Source organism: Euphorbia lathyris, chromosome 4 (assembly GCF_963576675.1).
Source record: "Euphorbia lathyris chromosome 4, ddEupLath1.1, whole genome shotgun sequence".
Lineage (NCBI taxonomy): Eukaryota > Viridiplantae > Streptophyta > Magnoliopsida > Malpighiales > Euphorbiaceae > Euphorbia > Euphorbia lathyris.
In genome coordinates, this window is record NC_088913.1 from 42,949,896 (window position 1) to 42,974,854 (window position 24,959).

General features: G+C 36.7%; 1 protein-coding gene across 2 annotated transcripts; it reads left to right on the forward strand.

Moving 5' to 3' along the window:
• Positions 1–1,737: 1,737 nt before the first annotated feature.
• LOC136226527 (uncharacterized) lies at positions 1,738–6,770 on the forward strand. 2 transcript variants are annotated; one of them, XM_066015058.1, is made up of 8 exons: positions 1,738–1,873; positions 2,062–2,190; positions 2,617–2,697; positions 3,417–3,505; positions 3,609–3,683; positions 4,807–4,868; positions 5,604–5,807; positions 6,401–6,770. In XM_066015058.1, exons 2-8 carry the CDS (start codon positions 2,068–2,070, stop codon positions 6,478–6,480), a joined length of 714 nt encoding a protein of 237 aa, XP_065871130.1. In that variant the 5' UTR covers positions 1,738–1,873; positions 2,062–2,067; the 3' UTR covers positions 6,481–6,770. The 2 variants fall into 2 exon arrangements, with proteins under 2 accessions (XP_065871130.1, XP_065871132.1); XM_066015060.1 differs by having other exon boundaries at positions 1,809–1,966.
• Positions 6,771–24,959: the final 18,189 nt, after the last annotated feature.

Sequence of the window (24,959 nt, forward strand, 5' to 3'; positions counted from 1 at the left end):
GGTTAGAGATGCGATATTTGGGACGAATTCGGTTTGTCCTACGGGTTTGGAAGAGTTGAAGGTGGCGGACTTGATGATTCAGGGTAGAAGGATTTGGGATAGGGGAAGAATTTATAATATATTCAATAGAGAGGAAGCAGTTCTGATCTGTAATATGGTAATTCCATTACAGTTGTGTGATGATCGTCTTGTTTGGCACTTTACTAAAGATGGCCAGTATTCTTCAAAGTCGGGTTATCATGTTCAAGATGATCCTGTGCATCATCAGAGTTCGGGTTGGATGAAAGTTTGGGAGCTATCAGTTCCCCCAAAACTGAAAACTTTTTTGTGGAAATTGGGAAATAATTGTCTCCCTACTCGCTATAGGTTATTGGAGCGGCATGTTGATGTTCCGCTAAATTGTCTAATGTGTGATCACGAAGTTGAGCATGGTTGGCATCTGTTCATTGATTGCCCTTTTGCAACTGAATGTTGGAGAGCGGCGGGCTTATCTGTTCCTACAGGTAACTGGGAAAGAGTGGATCAATGGCTCTTTGAAGATATTTGCGTGAACAACTCGGGGGAGGCGATTGAAAAGATTGTATTGGTTCTTTGGATTATTTGGGGACAGAGAAATCAAATGCTTTGGGAAGGTATGCATTTACCATCGAATGCTGCTGTTTCTGGAGGGCTGCGGTTTTTTTCAGAATGGAAGATGGCGAGAACAGTTAAATCGAATGTTGTAATTTTGCAACAGCAACATTTGTCTGTTAGGAATGAGCCGCAGCAGCAGCAACAGTCCGTTAGGGACAATCTGATTCCGAGATGGACTGTGCCGGATCCGTCAAATTTTAAGTGTAACGTGGATGCGTCATTGTTCATAAGAGAAGGGAGGTGCGGAGCTGGTGCAGCGGTGCGTGATGCTTCTGGTCGGTGTCTTTGGTGGTACAGTAGGTGCTGGGAGGGGACGCTTGAACCTAAGCTGACAGAAGCTTTTGCTCTTTATTATAGCATTCTTTGGGTGAAGTCTCTGGGTATCCAAAATGCGAGGTTTGAAACGGATGCGAAGATGGTGGTGGATAGTGTATACTCTTTTCAAGACAACTTGTCGGAGTTTGGTTCAATAGTTCTTAATATCAGAGAACTTATTGATTCTAGACCAGATTTTTCTGTCTCTTTTGTTCTTAGATTAGCGAATATAGTTGCTCATGCCATTGCTAGACAAGCTATTTCCAATGTTAATCCGTTTAGTTCTTCTGTTATTCCCTCTTGGCTCGAACTTGAGTTAAGTAAGGATAATTCGTTGATTCGTTAATAGAGTTCTTATTTCTTAAAAAAAAAAAAAAAAAAAAGATCTTAATTAAAATCAGTGTAACCACTGGAATATTTTTGTAACATTAATAATAAACATAAATGAGATTAATGAGATTTAAGCATTGGGAGTGACATGTCATGTCATCCATTATTGCTGTGCCCCGATTAAAACAAATGGCATAAACCATAATTCATTTATATAAAATAAAATAAAATTTTTAATTAAATAATATGTATCCCGTATAGTCTAGCACCCTATTTTTCTATATATGTTTTTTTTTTTTGAAAGAAACTATATATATTTTTTAAAAATAATTTTCTGCTGTTATAACAGGGCTAATGGGCTTATTCTTGGTCCATAAGGAGTGATGATGAAGAGTAAAAACATGAAAATCTAATCCATCAAAATCGGCCATGTAAAACCCTAAGTATCGAATGTTTTGTTCCCCTTCTTATAAATAGCCAAATTAAAAACCCGCCACTCTCTGTCTATTTTTTGACTGCAAATTATCTCTCATACAATAAATCAACATTTTACCTGCACTTCCATTTCCCATAGATAAGAGCTCCACCGCCAGCGGTATTTTACTCCTTCCTTCCTTCTTAAACCCTCGATCTCCTTTTTCCTTTTTATTTCTCTGTTTGGTTCGCCAGAAAACTCTTGAAGGAACATGTAACGATATCTGCTGTTTTTCCTTTTTCAAATTTCACCTTTCCAACTGTGGCAGAGCTCATCTTCTTTTTTCTTTTTCTGTTTTTTAATACCAGAAAGAAATGGATCGATACCAGAAGGTAGAGAAGCCCAAGGCTGAGACCGCTATCAATGAGAACGAATTGAGGGTTACTGCTCAAGGGAGGATGAGGAATTATATTTCTTACGCTCTTTTGCTTCTCCAGGTTTCATTTCTTTCATTTCTTTTAACTGCTGCTCGTCTCTTGTTCTATTTACTCCCCTTAGAAGAAATGCTTTTAATATTCTACTTTAGCTCGTTCCGTTTTCGACTAATTAGGTTGGAAGCAGCACTAGAGCCTGATTGACTATATCTGTTTGTTCTTTGAGTATATATTAGATCATAGTTTCTTCCTTTTGGTTTCTTTGGTGATCAATGATCATCATAAATTCTTAGTGTGATAATTGCGGGAAGTGGTGCTACCTAAATCATCTGTTGATTCCTTTTTTGTACTCTTTGTGTGGGTATGTATCTGACGCATGAATTTGCTATCATAACCTTTTTTTTTTTTTATGTATGGTTGTGCTTTGCATCAATTTTCCAGTGTTACTATGCTGGGTTATTTTTTAATTTTATCTTTTTAATCCTCCAGGAAAAAGGCGCTGATGAGGTTGTTTTAAAAGCCACTGGTAGAGCTATCAACAAGACTGTAATGATAGCTGAATTGCTTAAGGTGGCTATCCATTTACACTTATTTTTCTTTTCTATTTATTGGCTGGTTTATTTTACAGTACCTCTCTTTCTCTTTCTCTTTCTCTTTCTCTTTCGTTGGCATATCTTTTACCTTTTTGTGTTGGTTATTTGCTTCTTCATGTTAATAGCTATATTTCTATGGAATAATAATTTTTGAAATAGGGAAGCTTTTTTTGGCATTACTAACAATTATGACTGCTTAACCTTGGCCAATTTCAATGAAAGAACATATTAGAGCATCTCCAAGAGACTCTTAGTGAGCTCTCTAAAAATAATATAAATAATTGACTCTTAGTGATTTAAGAGTGGCTAAGATATATCATCTCCAACAATGCTCCTTATATTCACTCCTTATTTATTATTTTATTATTAAGATGATTCTTTATTGTTACATTACCAATAGTGTGAGGAGAGAGACACATCAATAATAAATTATTAATAAAAAATGAAGTTAAGAGGCACTAAGAGGTGGAGAGAGGCTCTCTATTAATAGAGAGGATGGAGAGGCTCTTAGTGATTTGAGGAGCCACTAAGAGGCCGTTGGAGATGAATTTTCATTCTCCCTCCTCAAATTTTAACTTAAGAGCCAACTTAAGAGGCTGTTGGAGATGCTCTTATGTTTTACAGTTTGGTTATAGAATCTGAATTACTATTGCTTTTCTTTCTCTCTTTTATCTTATTTTTTAATCCATCTCGTAGAGACGGATTGTTGGCCTTCATCAGATCACATCAATTGGATCTATTGATATAACTGACACATGGGAGCCGTTAGAAGAAGGCCTTCTTCCGTAAGTATCGAAAGTTTTCTATCTGTTTTAGTGCTTATACCTAGGATTATCATCTAATAATTGAATTTTTTTTTTTAATACTGAATGTGATCGAATTGTGCAGCCTAGAGACCACCCGCCATGTATCTGTTATTACAATCACTCTGTCAAAGAAGGAGCTTAATTTGTCTTCTATCGGGTAATATAAAACCTAAACTCTTTATTTGTAATGTTGGAGAACACATTTAATATTTACTTTCCAGTTATGCTGTAGAGTCAATAGGAGTTCAAGTATAATCCCGGAAGAAGGACAGCTTTTCAACTGCATTGTGGAATTAGGATTGTCTTTTAGAGTAATTATAGGCATATAAGATGAATCAATAGTTAAGATATTAACAATTAAATGTGCAGTTAAATCTTCTTTGGGTGTACATGTATCGTTTATGCATTTATAGGAAATTTTGATACAACTTAGAGAAATAGATGGACTTCTAATTTTTAGTGAACTTTTGGGCACTGAAAGATTGAAAGTTATTAATATCGTAGCTCTTAAGAGCATTGGAACTCAAAACGAGTTGTAATCTGTTGTGAAATTAATTTGCCAAATCATATGTTTCTCAATGAAATGTTACCTCCAGTTTCTTTGCTCTTAAGTCTGGTAAGCTGAGTCTCACTCTTTCTTCCTTGTGAAGATAATTTATTTTTTTTCTTCCATTTCTTGGGGTGCTCAACTGATCTGTTGCTTGTGATCAACTGATGATGACTGTTACAGTTATCCTGTTATGTCCCACCTAAATATGCACGTTTGTCCATTTAATTAGGGCATATTGTGCTGATATTTAATGTGGATGGAAAGTGTATTTGATTAGTTCTGTTGGTGTAAGTTTTACCTCTTGTATCAATCAGAAGATGCTTGCTTATCCTTCTCTCTGCATGTTTTTCTTCTTTTACAGAGACAAGATATATACTGTCACTTTGACATCTGTTTTTAAATAATAATCCCCCAATGCATATATGCAATGCAACTGTGGGGATTTGCATCAGGGACTTATTTTAAGGCCAGTGTGCTGCGTGTTAGCTAAGTTGGAGGTCTTGCCCTTTGGGCCTACTTTCCTTGCTTTATGTTTGGTCTTAACTCTCTCATATTTGTTGCCAACTTCTAACTCACTTTTTGGGAACTTAGAAAGTTGCTACTATTGGATGTGCTATAGGGGGCTATTGAGGATGATTTTGGTTACATACTTTCAAAAATCTCTATCCTTGTTAGCGATGGTTGCAATTAGCATTGCTTTATTGGAATTTTCTTTCTCTTAAAATGACAGATATCAGCCCCCAATCCCTGCCGATCAAGTGAAGCCATTGACTGAATTTGATGATGAACGAGGTTAATTGCTTGTTCCTCTATATGGTGTATTGCTGAATTTGCATTCTCCATATACTTTCCACAGTTCAATTTTAAACTTTACATTCTATCGTCCTCCTAGAAGCCTCACATGGCATACATAGTAAATATTGTAGTCAACGGAAAACTAGTGATATATTTACATTCCTAAGGTTTGGTATTAGTGTACAGTCTCCTTTGTCTTCAAATAAAGTGTCATTTTTCTGTAGTTTACCACTATTCTATTTGCGAAGAAAATAGCATAGTAAAGATGGTAGTCATGGGAAAACTAGTGGTATAATTACATTCCTAACCTAAGGATTGATATTGGTGTACAGTCTCGTTTGTCTTCAAAGATGTGTCATTTTTCTTCAGGTTACTATGTTACTACTTGGGGAAGAAAATAACATATTTTAGTTTGTCTTAGGACTAGAGAAGCTCCATCTGCTGGTTTGATTAAAATTGCTGACTTTACAAACTGCCATATGTAGATTACTCAAATTTGAACCGAATCAAACTGTAAACTGGTGAACCAGAAATTGTCAATTGACACAATCTGAAAAAATGAAAAAAATTAATGACTTAACTTAAATCTAGGGTCACATCCATGATTAAATGTACCTAATTGCATGATATACATAAACCTACAAAATCTTCACAAGTCTAAAGATGCAATAAAAGTAAAGTTGTTTCATTGCATTGTGAAACTCCAAGATCCAGGATGAATTTGTTGTGCAGGGAATATTAATGGTGCAGCAGAACATAGTAACGGTGGTTGGGATGGTGGCCGAGGATATGGTGGCAGAGGCCGAGGTCGTGGAAGAGGACGCAGTTTTCGTGGGCGGGGAAGAGGGGGTTATGGTTATGGTGGTGGAAATATGAAGCAGGATTCAGGTTACTACAATGGCTATGGTGGACCAGCAGGACCTGCTCAAAGCCGCGGTAAGTTCCTTTTTGGTTGGCATTTCCATTGCAATTCATTGTACTTTTTTCTCTTTTTATGGTTTTCTAGTTGCCTGTTAGTTGTTCTTTAGTATTTAACAACATGCGATTCGATTCATAAAATCAATATTTTACATTCTCTATTTGAAGACTACAACCTGCTATATGACGGAAACTGTTATGTTGGCAGAAGTTTTTGTTCTTAGACATGTTTAAGATGGTGCTTATGCTGTTGCACTCAACTTGAGTGTCTGGGAAGGCTACAACTCTGTAATGCCTTCATACTCAGGGTTTTTCTTCTCAATCATTTTTATTTTTGGCTACTGCTATTGTTATAGTTTTATTATTTATCATTTAGTGCATCTTTAATGCGTATAAGGAGTTATCCCAGTCATATTTCCCAGTTTACGGAGTTATAAGTTTAAATGGAAAGTTTGTGATAAGATTTTCCATTACGGCTTATGAATTTTTCTAATGAAATCGGTCAAACTTCAGCTCACATGTTGGGTGTATTCTATCATGTCATAAAACTCGGTTCTCTTTCAGCATGTTGTTAGAAAGTTGTTTGATGATTGAACTGTGGGCTCTTGCAGGTCGTGGGCGTGGAAGGGGAAGGGGCCGTGGTCGTTTTCAAGGTGTTAGAGGTGGTGGTCCAGTACAAGCAACTGCCTGAGTGTAAGTGCCAGGCATATTAGGTAAAGCATAAGTCTCCAATCTTGTAAAGATGGGCTTGAATAACGCACTTCATCTTTCAACAAAATTGGAGTTGACAAATTTTGAGTTATGACTTTTTAGACTCTTGAGTTCATAAGCTGCATTTTTGTAGTTAGGTACAGTTATTTGTGTTGTCATTAGTCATTAGTTATATAAGCTTTAATTTCACCTTGTTAGTGTTGTACAATTCTTAAATCTAAATATTTTTCCTATAAATAACAGAGTAATGCGCGAATTTGATTTTTTAAATAGCACTAAACCACGTCATTTGACCGTGTTCTCATTGGCTATGCTTCATTACTGAGAATGTAAACATCTTAAGAGCAGTTGTGTTTTCCAAATTTGACATTTTAACTATAATTGTATGTGGAATATACTCATAAATAGGTAAGAATGTAAAGTTCATCGTGATAACAGTACGCAAATTAATGCTTGAGAAATGGTTGTGGAGATAAAGCAAACAATTCCACTCCTACTAATTAAATTAGTGGTAAACAGGTGAGCAGAAATATTCACATGCACTTTAATGACCAAATGAATTTGGTCATTCACCGTTAGATATAGGCTTATTAAATATAGGCTTATGAATTTGGTCATTCACCGACAAGTGAGATACTGCAACAAGTATCGGAAACTATTGTTTTATTGAAAAATATTAGGTAATAAAATGTTTTCTGGTGTCCGGTTATAACATTGAAAAATGGAAAGTAGTGGCTGACTATTTTTAATAGTGTAAGAAAGAACCAAGTAGAGTTTTAAAAATTTAGGAAAATATTCAATCTTTTAAAGGAAGCGTAATTATTATTATTATTTTTTATAAAACCTTTGATTTATTTTTCTAAGTACAAGAGTTTTGTCATCCAACGTTACCATTTGGATTGTTTTCTAGAGAGAAGATATTTGTGGAAGTTAGAGCAAGTATTGTGAGGAGAATATAGTTTTTACTTCTAAATTGTAACCAACCAAAGTGTTGTGTGTTGGATAAAATACATTGTTGTGTGTTGGACTGAAAAATATTAAATAATATGATTGGATAAATATTAAGAATAGGTTTAATATATATTTACGTATTTAAACTTGGTATATTTTGTCTATTGGCATTTTGAACTTTTAAAATATTCTATCACACATCTACAATTGACTTTAAAACCCTATCATACATCTATAGTTGATTTTAAAAACTTATCACACATTTATAGTTGGCTTATTCAGATTTCATACATACAAAATCATTGATTTATCATTTTTGACGGATGAGGTGGTATGCGTGCCATAGAAGATAAGAAAAGCATATGAGTTCGTTTTGTATGTCGATTCATCTGTTAAATATGACAGATTAATGTTTTTCTATGCAGGATGTCCGAATGAACCAACTATAGGTATGCGATAGATTTTTAAAGTTAAATATAGGTGTTCAGAGTGCTATTAGGTAAAACTTGCCAAGTTTAAGACTGTAAATAGGCATTGAGCCTTAAAAATAAATAAGTATTGAATTTAAAAATATTAGTTGATAGTTTTTGAACTTAAAATTTCATATTAAGTATTTTGATTCATCAAAATAAGTGATCTTTTTACTTAATCGAATTTTTTTAAGTGGTTAAAGAAATTAAAAACGATAAGCACATAATATATTAATTTTAGGTCTAATACATCATTAGCTCCCTGAACTTGTTTATAATAGTAGATTGGCTCCCTAAACTTTACGAGTGTCTCATTATCTCCTTGAACTTGATTATTTCGTATCACCAACTCCCTGAATTTGTCCATAAAAGTAGATTAGCTCTCTGAACTTTATAAGTGTCTCACAAACTTCTTAAACTTGCTTATTCGGTAACAACTCAATATAAAATATTATTCCGTATTACTAACTTCCTGAACCTTACATTTTAATAATATGATATGAACCTTCTTTGGCAAATAGAGGTTTGCAGTACGTTTAGAGGTTCTGACCAGTGAAATTAATGGCGATGTTCGGTGAAAAAAATGTTTGAAATAGCTTATTGGGTTCAAACCTCCAATTCTAAAAAAGCTAGATTTAAGAATTTTTTCAATTAGTTTATTACAATATCTATTTTAAAAGAATTTTTTAATCCATAATTACTACCATTTATCTAAATAAATTTATTCTTTTACTAAATGTAAATTAATAGAATGATAGAGATGTTGACCTAGCTACATTTTAGTGGTAAATAAATGTCAATTAATAAATCTAAATATACTATTATGCTTTTAGAAATCATATTTTCTATTCAAAATAATATGGATTAAAATTAACAATTAAACTAATAAATATTATTGAAAATTTTGAGAAGAATATAAAACTATTAGATTTTTATTTTAGTAAAATGTTAAATTATAAATTATTTGGTATATATTAGAAATATATTATATAATATTAAGATACTATTAACAATCTAAGTCTAAAATTCCAAAATCTCCTCCCGAGAAGCATCATTGTTAAATAAACTTATCCATTTCATTTTAACTATTATTATAGGATGAACTAGTGTCATTTGAGGAGGATTTAACAAACTGTCAGAAAGGGGCCGTTGTACGAAGTCCCTTCTCTGATACTTAAGTCAGCGAGGTTACTAAGAATGAAATAAGAAATGAAGGTAAATTACACCAATGGTACCTGAACTTTACTCTATTCACATTTTGGTATCTAGATTACTGATAACATCCGCCATAAAAAATGAAGGACCAGGTTAAATATATTCCCTCAAGAGAAGGACCAAAAAGGAGAAATGGCAAGATAAGATCCGCCTCCTTGGTATATATGATGTACAGCTGGAAATATGGTGGCGCACCGTGGGTCCATCCCGAGATCCGCCAAGAAGAAGGATATGAGACCCGCCCCACATAATAACCCACCAGGATAAGGAACTAAGCGGGCATACGGCGAGCTCACTATCGTTAAATAAGCATTAATGATACCTTAAAGACTTTAAAAGTTCAGAGGTTATAGTCAGAGTTAAAATACATTAAAAAGGTATTACTTTTCATTAAAGACATCAAAAGTGGGTTATTACGGTTATCACTCAAACCTATATAAATACCTTTGTAGCACGATGTCAAAAGGTACACACTTTCCAAAAAACCCTACTTGTGATTACAGTTTATTCTTTCAAGAACATTACTGATTTTAGCATCGGAGTGCCCCCGGCCGAACACAACGGCGCCTCACAGGGACGCTATACGGTGTTGATAAATCTACGTAATATCAATTGGTGCGGTGATCGTGGAATCCTAATAGTAATGGGGTTATACAACGAACATTCAAACATGTCTTCGAATAATCTCAATATTCCCACTGGAAATATCTCCACTACGGTAAACATGGGAGGTACAGCGGCTAACAACGACAACCATGTCGTTCCTCCATAATCTTTTTTTGACCAAATGGTGGAATCAGTACGACGAGAATTAGGCAATGAATCAGCTGATCGAGCACGAAACATTCTCAATGGAAACGATGTAATGGATCGGGCTAAAAGGGTGTTCATGGAACAACAACCCCAGAGAGAAGCCACTAATGCTATACAAGCCAATATGGTGCCAAACAATTCTGGGCCACGGGAACGATCAAGATCCCGTCATAGACGTTCGCCAGGACCACGGTAAAATGCTAACCAGGCAAGGAATGGGGAATCCCTTTCTCCACAACGATTCATTGCAGCGGTAGAGGCACGGTTCCAAGAGGAATCACGAAAGCAGAATCAGAATGAAGAACGATACGCCCATAAGGTCAACAGGCATTCGCCTTTCACTACCCATATTTTAGGATTCAAAACCGATGGACGTTTCAAATCATCAAATTTGCCGCAGTACAAGAGCGAAGACAATCCCGAGGCACATACGAGAAAATATAGAGAGCTGATGGACATATACCGGGCGAATGAAGGGATTCTTTGTAGAATATTCTCTATAACACTGAGCGGATCAGCTTATGGGTGGTTCGAATCCCTGGCGGCCGGATCCATAAACAGCCGGGAGCAATTGAGTAGGGAATTTTGTGCGAAATTTGCAGGTAGCATCCCTTCTATGGTGTCCAGTAGAACATTATACGATCTTAAGCACAGGGAATGCGAATCCCTAAGAACGTATATCAACCGATTTAATAAGCTGTGCACTGACATAACAAATATCGACGTTAATACGACGGTTGAAGCCATAATTAAAATTACAAGGTGTAAGCGATTGCAAAAGAAATTGGTTATTCATAAACCAAAAACAATGGTGGAATTGGTGGAACGTTGCAAGAGGTTCATGGAAATTGGCGATATCAACCGGGTTAACGAATCGTTAAACACCAAATCACCAGAAATAAGAGATCATGTCGGATCTGGCAGAAGGGATAACAGGTGGGCGGATAGCAGATGGGCGGATCAAAGAGGAAAGCGACCCTCCAAAAGTGGCCCGAACTTTACGCCACTTAATATCCCTAAAAATGAAGTTTTATTATGGTTAGAGAAGAGCAGATTCAAATGGGACATCACGTACCCCGATCTAAAAGGAGGAGAACACATCCCAATGGGAAAAATGCAAAGGCATATTGCAGGTTTCATAGAAGGTAAGGCCATGACACTAATCAGTGTTTTGCGTTGGATAAAGAAATCGAGAAATTAATCGAGCATGGTGTGCTTGATAGATTCGTCCAAAACAAACACAATGAAGGAAAATAAAAGGAGGGTTCCAGAAATAAAGGCAAGGGAGTGATTAATGTTATTGCAGGCGGACCAGGATATCAACCGCTTGCTAAAAAAAGCAAGAACATATGCTTTAGATAAGGCGGCTCTTAATAGACCTTTTGCAGAAATTGGCTCGGCAAATGGCCCTCATGCCGATGCTTTGGTAATCATGATGACCATCGAAGGGTGGGATATGAAACGAGTCATGATTGATACTGGGAGTTCGTGTAACGTGATCACAAGAAATGCATTCGCCAAATTGAAAATAGATCATATGCAGGTGGAAGCTACCATCGTGGATATTTTAGGGGTAACGAGACATACAGTCCAAACTAAAGGGCAGGTGATGCTGGAATGCGAGATCACGGATGGAGATCAAACTTGGAAGGGAGAACAAGAGTTTACCATCCTAGATGGTCGGTTGGCGTATATCACCATCTTAGGGAGACCTTTTCTTTCAGAAGGCAAAAGGGTAAAAATTGTGAGAGGGCTCCAGCGAGAGATCAAAGAGGCAATTATACAAACCCTCATTGAATGCCAAGAATTTTTTTGCTGGGGATAATGAAATATTAAGAAGGGTAAGCCCAGACCTTATCACTCACAAGCTTAACATCATGGAAGAAGCTACGCCTGTCACACAAAAAAGGCGAAATCACGGACCAGAGAGACAAAAGGCGATATAGAAGAAGAGATCGCTAAGCTCAAAAAAGCAGATGCAATAGAAGAGGTGGTTTACACTAAATGGCTGGCAAATGTGATCCTTGTCAAAAAAGCTAGAGGAGCCTACAGAATGTGTGTTGATTTTACGGATCTAAATAAAGCATGCCCAAAGGACAACTACGCCTTGCCACGCATTGACATTCTGATGGATGGAACAACGGGGCATGAAGTCTACTCTTTCACAGATGTAAAATCCAGTTACCACCAAATACCCATGAATCCTGAGGATAGGATTAAGACGTCATTCATCACGCATCAGGCCACTTATTGTTTTAAGGTGACGCCTTTTGGCCTAAAAAATGCAGGTGCCACATATCAACGTATGATGAATAAAATTTTGAAGATAAAAAAGGCGATAATATCTCAATATACATTAACGACATGATCATCAAAAGCAAAACCATGAAGGAGCATGATGCGGACATTAGGGAAGTGCTGGATGTGTTAAAAACCCACAACATCAAGCTCAACCCAGAGAAATGTATGTTCGGAGCAACATCTGGCAAATTCTTGGGTTACATCATCAATCATCAGGGAGTCACTGCCAACTCGGAAAAAATAAAAGCAGTACTAGAAATGAAGTCGCCAAAAAATCTTCGAGAAGTACAACACTTGAATGGGCGGATCATAGCTTTGGGAAGATTCATATCTTGTTCCGCTAGGCGATGCCTCCCCTTCTATGAAGTGATCAAAAAACTAAAATCGTTTGACTGGAATGAAGATTGTCAACAAGCCTTCGAATGAATTAAAGAGTTATTATCCAAGCCGCCGTTGTTGAGTAGACCAATCAAATGGGAGGACCTTTATTTATACGTATCAGTCACAGAAAAGGCAGTGTGTACAGTAATAGGTCATGAATAAGAAGGACAACAATATCCTATATATTATGTGAGTAAGGTGTTAAAAGATGCTGAAACGAGATACTCAAAGCTAGACAAGATGGCATTAGCGGTGGTAGTCACTTCCATCCGTCTGCGTCCATATTTCCAAGCACACACCATCGTAGTACGAACAAGTATACCAATGAGAAAGGTGCTGCAATGCCCAGAAATGTCTGGAAGGTTGATGGAGTGGTCCATACGGCTTGAAGAATTCGACATTCGGTATGAGGGAAGGATAGCGTAGAAAAGCCAAATTTTGGTAGATTTTGTTAACGAGTTCACAGAGGAATTCACAAATTCACCAAAAGTCCAAAAGGAGGAGTGGACAATGCATACGGACGGAGCCTCTTCGGAGGAAGGAGCAGGAGCGGGAGTAGTGATACAAGGGTCAGAATACGTCCGAGTTTGTTCTGCGGCTAAACTAGATTTCTCCGTAACTAACAATGCAACAGAATATGAAGCTCTGATCCTGGGGTTACAATTGTTAAAGGAGGTTGTCCCAGAACATGTGGTGATATATAGTGATTCAAAACTAATGGTGAACCAAATAATTAAAAATTTCCATATCAAAGATGAAACCCTAGTGAATATGTGGAAGAGGCAAAACATATTTTGTCTATATTGGAGGGCAAGGACGTAAAGTGGGAAATAGTACATATTCCACGAGAATCAAATGTCGAGGCGGATCATCTGGCTAAAATAGCCTCAAGCAAGAATCAATGGCAAGACCTTACTTGCCCCTTCATATTAAAAATGAAGCCGACATTCGACAGGGCGTAAGTGGCGATCATTCAGTTGCCCCAAAACAACTGAAGAGCAACCTTAGTCAAGTATTTGGAAGAAGGCATTTTGCCTGAAGAAAAAAACCAAGCTAAAAAGGTGGTCAAGAAAGCCGCCCATTATGCTATTATGGAGGATCAGTTGTACAGAAAATCATTTAGCCAACCATGGTTAAAATGCATAGCCACGAAGGAAGGACATGACGTCTTATGGGAATTGCACGAAGGAATATGTGGGGCACACGAGGCGCATGCTACGATCTTTAAAAAATCAAGACTGGCAGGATATTATTGGCCCACGATGGAAAGAGACGCTAGAAAACTAGTAGAGGAATGCCACAGCTGTCAGATCCATGCGAATGAAACACATGTAGGGGTGGCAACGGGTAGTGTACCCGCGGATACCCGGCACTACCCGACCCTAATGGGACTACTCGAACCCTGTTTTAGAGGGTATGGGATTAAAAATACTACCCGTCACGGGTATGGGAATACCCCCCGGGTACCCGGTATATATCTGACGGGTAGTCGTTACCTGCTACCCATTTCCCATTACCCTTATATAAAAAAATATACTACATATACAGACACATGGGTTTCGAACCCATGCCCTTCTGATTATAAGGCATAAGCATTACCACTTCACCATCTCTATTATTATTGTTTACGTTTAAACTGTAAGTTTTATATTATATTACTTTCGTTATTATTTATATAAAACAAAACCCTAAAATGACAACCACCACATCGTTGTTTGTTCTTCTCTTCTCTTCTCTCAAACTTTCCGCCTCTCTCAAAATTACAGTCACCACATCGTTTCTCCATTGCTCTTCTCCTCACCGCCTCTCCTCCACTTCTCCATTGATTTTTGTCACCGTCGACGCCATCAACCATCACCGTCGTGCCGCCATCATCTCGTTGTCGGGGGCCTCGGTTGTTACTTCTTCGACTCATCATGAAAGGTATTTACCGAAAACTCATATGCTGTTTGCTGCCTCTCTAAGATTTGTGGAGACTTTGATGATTCAAATATTCTTCTAGTACTTTTTATATTATTCCCAAATGGGGCTCAACCCGAATTAAGAAACAAAAAGAAATAATCAAAAACTAATAGCTGCTACATTTATATTTGTGATATGATAATATTATAGAGTAAAAAGCAAAATTAAGTTAAGAGAAGTGAGTTTTTTTGATATGATATAAAAGAATATTGAGATAGAACTGATGTTGGTTTATTAATTGGAGAGACTAGAGAGCCACCGATATGATATTTGTGATATGATAATGTTGTTGAGGCTTGGTTTTGTTTCTGAATTTTGTCCTTTGTATGTAAGTATTTATATAGTATAATAAGGGACTATTTGTTGCATTGACAATTTGACATTATTACAGTTGATAATTATTGACAGAGGACACTCAAGATCCACCAATATAAAGGTTTTTAGCTATGGGTATATGGATATATGGATATTTTCAAGTTCATTGAATATATGACATTTCTATTTCTATTTTAATTCTTTTTCATTTCTATTGCTATTTAATTAAATGTCATGCATTTATATATTTCTTGTTCACTTTTAAAAAGATGTACCCAACTACTTAGTGTCATGCATTTAGATATTCCTGTTTCTATTATTAATCCTCATGTTTGATGTTAATTCATGTTTTCTATTAATAATGTAATTTCATTATTAAATTTGTAGGTTTCTGTTGCATCATGTCATCGTTTGCAAGTGTGAATACAGGGGATTTAGAAAGTGATAAAAACAAAGAAGTCACTCCACAATCTCAATCCAATAATCCAAGCCAAGATGAAACTAAGCTTAACCCACAACAACATCCACCAAATTCAGAACCTACAAGTGCTTCAACTGTGGGTGGTAAAAAAAGAAAGTTGACATCGTGTATGTGGGAACACTTTGAAAAAGTGACGCGTAATGATACAGATTTTGCTGTTTGCAATTATTGCAAAGCAAATCTAAAAGCTCCTAGTGGGAATGGCACTAAATCTTTGCATAATCATTATGCAAAGTGTTCAAATAGGCAAACTCCCAAGATAGACCAATGTTTTCAAAAGCAAAAGCAGATTGTCATTGACAAAAAAGGTGATGGAAAAGTTCAATATGCAAACCAGAGCTTTGATCAAGAATATTCAAGAAAGCAGTTAGCTATTGCCATAATTACACATGAGTACCCTTTATCCATTGTTGATCATGTCCAACTCAGACGTTTTATTACCTCTCTCCAACCTTATTTCAAGATTCCTTGCCGTAATACAACAAAGAAGGATATTATGAAAATTTATGATTGTGAAGCTGAAAAGCTTTACAAAGTCTTAGAGAACTTGAAGAGTAGAATTGCCATAACAACAGATATGTGGACATCAAATCAAAAGAAGGGATACATGTCAATCACTTGTCATTTTATTGATGATTCTTGGACATTGTGCAGTCATATCTTAAGGTAAATTGAGTGTCTTAACATAATTTGAATTTTTATTGATGTCGATTGGATATTTAACTTTTTAATTGTCACTTTGTAGGTTTCTTTATGTTCCATCTCCTCACACTAAAGATGAGCTAGCAAGGCATTTGCTAGAGGCATTCACCAAGTGGAATATTGAGACTAAGATATCAACTATTACGGTGGATAATTGCTCTACAAATGATGGTATGGTTTCTATTCTAGCAGAAAAGTTATATGATGATCTTTTGCTTGATGGAAAACTCTTGCACATGAGATGTTGCGCACACATTTTGAATCTTGTGGTAAAGGATGGGATGTCAATTCTTGATAGTGCTATAGTTAGAATAAGGGATAGTGTATCTTTTTGGATTTCCACTCCTCAAAGATTTGAAAAATTTCAAGAAATGGCAAAGCAATTGAAAATATCAACTTCTAAGAAGTTGAGTTTAGATTGTAGAACCCGTTGGAACTCAACTTACTTGATGTTAAAAGATGCAATTCATTATAAAGATGTGTTTCCTAGGTTGAGAATGAGGGAGAAATTATACACTAATGTTCCTACTGATGATGATTGGTTAGTTGCAACTAAGATTGCAGATAAGTTGGAGATTTTCTATACTACCACTGAATTATTTTCTGGTAGAAAGTTTCCTACTTCAAATTGCTTCTTTGTTGCTATTTGTCAAATTCGCAATTCAATAGTGGAATGGATGGATGCTAGTGATGAGGTTACAAGAGCAATGGCATAGAAAATGTTCAACAAGTTTGAAAAATATTGGAGTGCTTGTCATATTGTTTTGGCAATGGATGTGATTTTAGATCCTAGGTATAAGATGCTAGTTATTTTGTATTATTATCCTATGATCTATGGTGCAAATTCAGATATTGAAATCGAAGAAGTGAAAAAGTCTTGTTACACTTTGTTGAATGAGTATCAATCTAGGGCCAAGAAAAACTAATCTGATTCTACTTTAGGAGGACTTCCACCGGTGCCTTTATTTGAGAGTCAAGTCTTGCAAAAAAAGGATATGTCCAATTTGGTGGCTTTTTTAACTTCTACATCTAGCACTACACATGTGAAATCAGAATTAGATCATTATCTAGATGAGTCAGTGGTGCCATGGATTGAAAATTTTGACATTCTTAATTGGTGGAAAGTAAATGGAGTGAAATATCCAACCTTGCAAATGATTGCTAGAGATCTTCTAGCTATTCCCATTTCCACAGTTGCATCTGAATCCGCTTTTAGTACTAGTGGAAGAGTTGTCAATGATTATAGGAGTAAGCTTCGTGAAGATACTTTGGAAGCATTGATGTGTGCTCAAAATTGGTTGACGATTTATGGAGGTAACTATAATAACTTCAAAATTTATGCTTTAATTTCAATTAGAAGTTAAAGAATTACTTAACTAATATATGTGTTTTTATTTGAAGATCCTTCTCAAAATCTTTTCACAAGTGAAAACGAAGAAGACATTTGTGAAATTATTGCTTGATAATGGTGATTTAAGGTATGTATTTTCCTTTATTCAATATATTTTGATTTTACATTATATAACTTATTAATTTATGTGTTTCATTCTCTTAAAGGTTGATAAAGGCGACACAAAATGGAGCAAAAACAAAGATTAATCAAAACGGAAAAATTTATTTTTAGATGGACGTTTTGTGGATGATTTATAAACTCATGTTGGATATTTGTTTAATTTTTAGATGGATTTTTATGAAATGTATGATTTTGTTAAATTTATTGTATTATTATTTTTTTATTCCTTAACGGGTAAGGGTACCCGCGGGTACCCGTGAAATAACTGGAACGGGTATGGGATGCAGAAATGATACCCATTAGGGTAATGGGACGGATACGGGTAGTTCCCAGATAAACGGGTAAGGGTATGGGAAGGGCACTACCCGCGGGTACCCTACCCGTTGCCATCCCTAAACACATGTGCATAAAGCTCTACAAAGGCCGATTGTGGAAGGTTGGCCATTCGCCACTTGGGGCATCGATATAGTGGGACCCTTCCCGCCTACCAAGAGACAATACAAATTCGTGATAGTGGATCACTTCATAAAATGGGCAGAAGCCGAACCTGTCTCCATTATTACAGCTAGGCGAATTATCGATTTTCTCCATGACAACATCATCGGAAGATTCGGCATGCCACACACAATTGTTACAGACAATGGGATGCAATTTAACTGTGAAGAGTTTAAAAAATATTGCTTAGATTGGGGAATCACTAACAACTTCACCTCCGTTTATTACCCACAGTCCAACGACATGACTGAGGTCACAAACCGAACCCTTATCAAGGGAATCAAGGAAAGATTAGGAGAAAAGAAAAAGTGCTGGGCGGATTAGCTGATGTTAGTCTTATGGGCATACAGGACAACCCCCAGAGTAGCAACTGGAGAGACACCATTTTACCTTACTTACGGAGTTGAAGCAGTTCTTCCCATAGAAATAAAAAATCCGAGTGGTCGGGTCTCCTTTTATTGTGAACAACAGAATGGCGAAAGGCTTAGAAAGAGTCTGGATGATCTTGAAACAAGAAGAGACAAGGCTTCTACTCGGATCGCCGTCTATAAAGAATGAATCGCCTCATATCACAACAAAAATGCTAGACTGATGGAATTAAATAAAGGAGATTTGGTCTTAAGAAAGGAGGACAAAATTCAGTCAGTAGATGGGAAGGGAAAGTTGGGCATAACCTAGACGGGTTCATACCGTGTAGCATCTAAGATCGGAGCCGTCACCTTCAAGCTAGAAGAAATGGATGGAAAGGAGGTACCAAGAACCTGGAATACCCAAAACCTCCGCAAATACTTTCAAAAGTAGAATGTAATACAAATGCCTTGAGTACTCTTTTTCCTTAGAACAAGATTTTTTCCCAATGGGGTTTTTCTTGTTATAATTAACGAGGCTCATAAGAGAGGTCGTTCGCCGTTGTAATAAAGGCAAGCCATTTCTTGCTCAATAAATAAATTACTTTTGATTGATAAATTTTGTATGAATATTTCTTTTTTGGCGTATAATACATAAATGTCTTCTTACCAAGAGGGAAGACATAGATTCAGATTCTCTTCCCCGTGAAGAAATTTTCTCTTCCCCGTGAAGAAATTTTATACAAAGTCCCTCCATAGGGCAGATTCTCTTCCCCGTGAAGAAATCTTACAAAAGTCCCTTTCAAAGGGCGGATCCAATTAAAAAGTCCCGCAACGGATAGACTCACTTCCCCACGAAGTGGTCATTAAAAATCCTACCAAAGGGCGGATACATCATATTCAAACGAAGTCCTTAAAAGCTTATCGCAAGCTTACTGGGGATGACTGACCACCTACCCCGGGATTCGGTGGAATAAGTTTAAACACTTAAGATATCTTTTCTAAAAAGATCAAAAGCATATAATTCGGTAGAATAAGTTTAAACACTTAAAGATCTCTTCCCAAGAAGGATCAGAAAAACGCATGATTTGGTGAAAAAGTTTAAACACTTAAAGCATAAGCATGCATCCTTAAAACATGCAGGAAAAAGAAGAAACTTCTTAAAAAGCAAGGGAATATAAAAATAAAAGTGTAGCAACTTGCGAAAAGTATTGTAGCATTTTTACAAAAAAATGGATAAAGCCTTAAAAGCAGAAGCTAAGCAGTAAGATCTTCGATCTTGTCATTGGGAGTGGAAACATTTGGGGCAACTTCAAGAGGTTTTTCGGCAGGCTCGGTGATGGAATCATGTTGACCTTCCATATGTTGGTCCGCCTCGAGTAGAGCATCGCCAGTTTTCACATCATCACCCTTTGAATTATCTTGAGCCTCCGCATCAAAAGCGACATCCTCTAGATCGATGACCCCCTCACTCTTCTTTGGCACAACAAGAGGAGCAAGTGCTTCTTGGTAAATAACTGCCGTTGCGTTCTTCAAGGTAGCATAATGAAAAGCCTCATTTTTGGAAGGCACTTCTACCTCAGGGTCATCGATCCTAGAGTCCGAAAAATCCCTTTTAAGAGCCGCCACGATACATTCGCCGTAATAATAGGCACGAAGCCCACACGCCTCCTCTAAATGTTCCTTGTCCCTCTGTCGCCTATCCTGCTCCGCCTTTAGATCGTCAGACAACTTGATGGTTTCCACTGTCTTTTGCTCCAGATCACTCTCCAGCTGAGTAATCTTCTGCTTCAAGCCGTCCGTCAGAGCGCTTGCCGCCTGGGCATCAGACCTAGCTATGGATGCTTCGCTTTCCAATTCTTTATGGCGGGCTTCATTCACCGCATTCATAGCGATGTCCGCCTCAACACCGTTGACATGATCAATGGTCTGGATCAAATGAAAATAGTAAGTCAAAAGAAGAAAATTAAGATAGTTAAAATCACTGATTTCAGGTCATGTACCGCTAAGGCCCAACGCTTGATCATTTTAAGGTGGGTAGCAGTCTTGTACTTGGCTCTCATCTCCAAAACATTGGGAATCTTCCCGATAGCTTCTTCAATGTCGTTCATCACCAAGTCTGAGGCAAGAACCAGTTCCGGACCATGAGTAGCCACCCAATAACTGCCAAGGTCTGGCTTTGAAGATTGAAAATTCATAAAGGGACAAATCGAGGCTTAGAAAACCCTTATATCTTTTATAAAAACATATAAGGAAAAAGGAACTAACATGGGTGAAAGCAGAAGAGAACAGCGAAACCTTTGAAGTCTTCACTGGGATCACCAACTGATCTGATTCACCAGCTTGCACGACCTTCCTCTGAACAGTACCATCGGGCTTGGACCTTTTTGGGGGAGGTTGAGTTTGAACCTCGGCTGCGGGGCGTTTTCCCTCCTACTTGCTAAGAGCCGCATTCGCCTTCTATTGAGCATTTAAGGCGGTTGAAGCTTCCGCTTCTCTACAATGTATCTTTGGAATTAGTCCTCCCCCTGCAAGAAGGGGTGAAAAAAAGAAAAATAAGTTAAAAAAGACGGATCAAAGGATAAATAGATACCTTCGAAGGCTTTGAAGGAAGTATAGTGAATCTCCCTACTAAGGGCTCGCCTGATTTCATAATTGATAGGGCTTGGTCATACGCCCAGAAGTTATACTTAATGGATTGAAGGATCCGTAAAGTATTTTTCTCCTCTTGATTGAGGGTAAAACTCCGATTCGCCCGCTCTTTCGGGTTATAATTCCATCCATAAGGAAAACCTAAAAGTATGCCCTCCACTATCTTTACAAAAAAGAACCTCTGTTCCCAACGGTGAACGTTTGACATTTTGCTATGGAAGGCCGAATACCCCTGCAATTTAGAAAAGGTGATATGACTCTCCACTCCATGTTTAGACATGGTATGAAGAGTTCGAAAAATACGAGGGCTCAAAACTAGACCTAAATTCGCTGCTAAATAAGTGTCTAACACTAAATCAAGCCATCCATTCGGGTGTAATTGGCAGCTAGGAATATAAAAGAACTCAAGAATGTCTCCAATTACCTTCGGGACTGGATAACTAAAACCCCTCTCCACGTGGCTCTGGTATACAACAAAATAACATTTGGGAGGGGAAGCAGGCCTCTAATAAGGTGTAGGAATTAAACAGGTGGCCACCCGAAGCCAAGAATAAAGGGACTGAAGCGTCACCAGAAGGGTAAGGTCAAAATTGAAGGAAGTTACCTCCATTTTTGGGGTTTTTATCCCTTTCTTTTTAGGGGCAGAGGAACTAGCTTCCTCCCCAGATGGAAGATTATGGGCCTCCATAGCTACAACGGGAATTGTAACTGATAAAGGCACCCTAGGAGGTCTCGAATCCAGGTCTAAAGTTCTTTCAGAGGAAGAAGTGGAAGATGAGGGAAGCATTAGTAAGACCGACATGAGGAAATGATGAAGAAATTATAACCAGAAAATGAACTTACATGGAAATTCGGTGTGCAAGTGAAAGATTATGGAGAACTTCTGCAAATAACTGGAAAGATGATCGAAAACAGAGGAAAAGGAAGAAGTAAGAAGAAAGGTCTTTTTATAAAGCAAAATTAATAAATAGTTTTGGGGTCCGTGTCAGGAACTGCCACCTGTAAACACATCATTGGCATGGAAAAGGCGCCTGTCAGGTGCAATGAATGCCATCGGCATGCAGAGAAGCTGAAAAGCCCTGAAGAGCTTAAAAGACCTTTTAGGGGGGGGTTTCTGATAACATCCGTCATAAAACATAAAGGACCAGGTTAAATATATTCCCTCAAGAGAAGGACCAAAAAGGATAAAATGACAAGATAAAATCCGCCTCCTTGGTATATATGATGTACAGCTGGAAATATGATGGCGCATCGTGGATCCATCCCGAGATCCGCCAAGAAGAAGGATATGGGATCCGCCCCAAATAACGACCCGCCAGGATAAGGAACTAAGCGGGCATACGGCGAGCTCATTATCATTAAATAAGCATTAATGATACCTTAAAGACTTTAAAAGCTCAGAGGTTATAGTCAGTAAAATACATTAAAAAGGTATTACTTTTCATTAAAGACATCAAAAGTGGGTTATTACGATTATCACTCAAACCTATATAAATATCCTTGTAGCACGATGTCAAAAGGTACACACTTTCCAAAAAACCCTACTTGTGATTACAGTTTATTCTTTCAAGAACATTACTGATTTTAGCATCGGAGTGCCCCCGGCCGAACACAATGGTGACACAGGGACGCTATATGCTGTTGATAAATCTACATAATATCAATTACATTTTGTCTCAAAAATATACCTGAAGTAACGATAACCAGACAATTTAGTGTATTTTACCGGTTAATGACCGGTCAACATGAGTTTCATATGTTAATTACATCAATGGTACCTGAACTTTACCTTAATTCATATTTTGGTACCTGAATTTTATTTTATCCTAAAAACATAACTCAAGTAAAGGTGACTGAAAAATTTAGTTTATTTGATCGGTTAGTGACCAGATAACGTGAGTTTGACCATTTTAAACTAAACATTGGGACTCACCATACACTCAATGAACATAAAATTATAATATTGCAATTTAATATATATATATATATATATAGATAGAGAGAGAGACAACTAAATAATAATATTGTAATTTTATGTTAATTGAGTGTGTGATGGGTCTCAATTTTTAATTTAAAATGGTCAAACTTGTTGGAGTTTAGTGTCCTAAAGACAATTGTTTTAGGATATTAATATTAATGAATAAATTCTTTATTTGATCATTTGTTTAATCAGATATATAGCATTAAAATGTAACTATATATAAAGGCACAAATCTTTCATAAAGAAAGTAACCCTAAGTTTATTTAAGTAGTTATAAAGTGTTCATACAAGCATGAAGTGAGACTGTACTTTATAATAGAACCAATAGACTTAAAGTAAACCCAAGTCAAGTAATATGTTATAGGGGTTGGCATATTACTGTTGAGACTTGCATGTAACAGTGTTTTCTATCGAGACAGAAAGCTGATCTCACAAGCTTTAGATATTCAGATATCTAGACAGTTACATGAATCCAGTGAAGGAGTTCATTAGGATTGAGACCCGTCTTGAGATAACAGAATGGATTGATTTATCTAATGTGTCAACTGTTCATCTCATTGGTATTAGTAGGTATAACTAATCCTCAGACTCAAACATTCGTTAATTAGTGATTCTGGATTATGAGATCTGATACTTTGATTCTGTGCGAGCACGATCCAATAGGTGAGAGCCTAGGGTGTGTAAGAGCAGGGTTGGGTATCACACAAAGTAATTGCAGAATAGTTAATGTCAGATTGAGCATTCGTCACTCCCGATAAGTGGGAGATATATCCAAATGGCCGCTTGTGGTGAATTGACTGAAATCCTTGCAAGGCGATACAGTTAAGAGTAGAAATGAACATTTCACTTAACTTATCTTTTCAGAGTGAATTCAACCTGTACAAGTAAAACCGGACTCTTCGTTATATGTAACCTTGACACATTCCATGGTTATAAGGAATTGACCGACAGGATATAGTTGATGAAGGATCGTATTATACTGTACCTAATACAGAAAGGTTAACGTCAGTTATCAACCTGACTTCTTAATTGCTCTGGGGGAATATCATACATAGGTTCTGCTAGTAACAGCTCGCGACGCTATTCCGTTATATATATGTTGGAATTAATCGTGATGAATAATTTCAAAGGATATATACGACTAGTGGCAATAAAGAACCTAATGGGTCGCATATGGGACTTGGAATCAGAGGACGAAAATGTAAATTAGTGAGACATAGTGCATAGGCCGAAATTTATATATTAAATAGGGATATTAATTTGATTTAGTAATTATAATTAGATTATGGTTATAAATTAAATTAAAGGATTATCTGATAATATTAATTAGAAGTTTTTATGTGATTGAAACTCTAATTAATTATCCCTAACAATAAATTAAATTATTAGTTTGATTAATAATAATTATCTAGATATAATTAATTATTGTTTAGATAATATTAAAGTGTTTATTTAATTATCTAATTAGTAATCCTATTCCGAATAAGATTCTGATTATTTAATTACCTAACACAACTAGGATTAGGGTTTAGAGAAATCTATAAATAGACTCCCTAACCCATGAATTTCGACCAACACAATTAGAAAGGAGGAGGAACCATTCCGTCTTCATCTCGACTAATTTACATTATTTCTTACTCTCTCTTTGATCTCGTATCAATTTTTGTTAGAGGCAATTATTGCGATTGCTATTATTAAGGTTGATTACTGATTAGTTATTCTTTTCTGTGTTGTTTCTTTTGTTGTTCGTGATACACGAATTAAGAGTTGTGGGCACTTCGTTTGCAACTGTAGATAGTTCTTCAGAAAAGGTATTTCATTCTATCCATCTTTATATGAAATAACAATTAACATATCTTGGAAAAAGGGAAATAGATAAA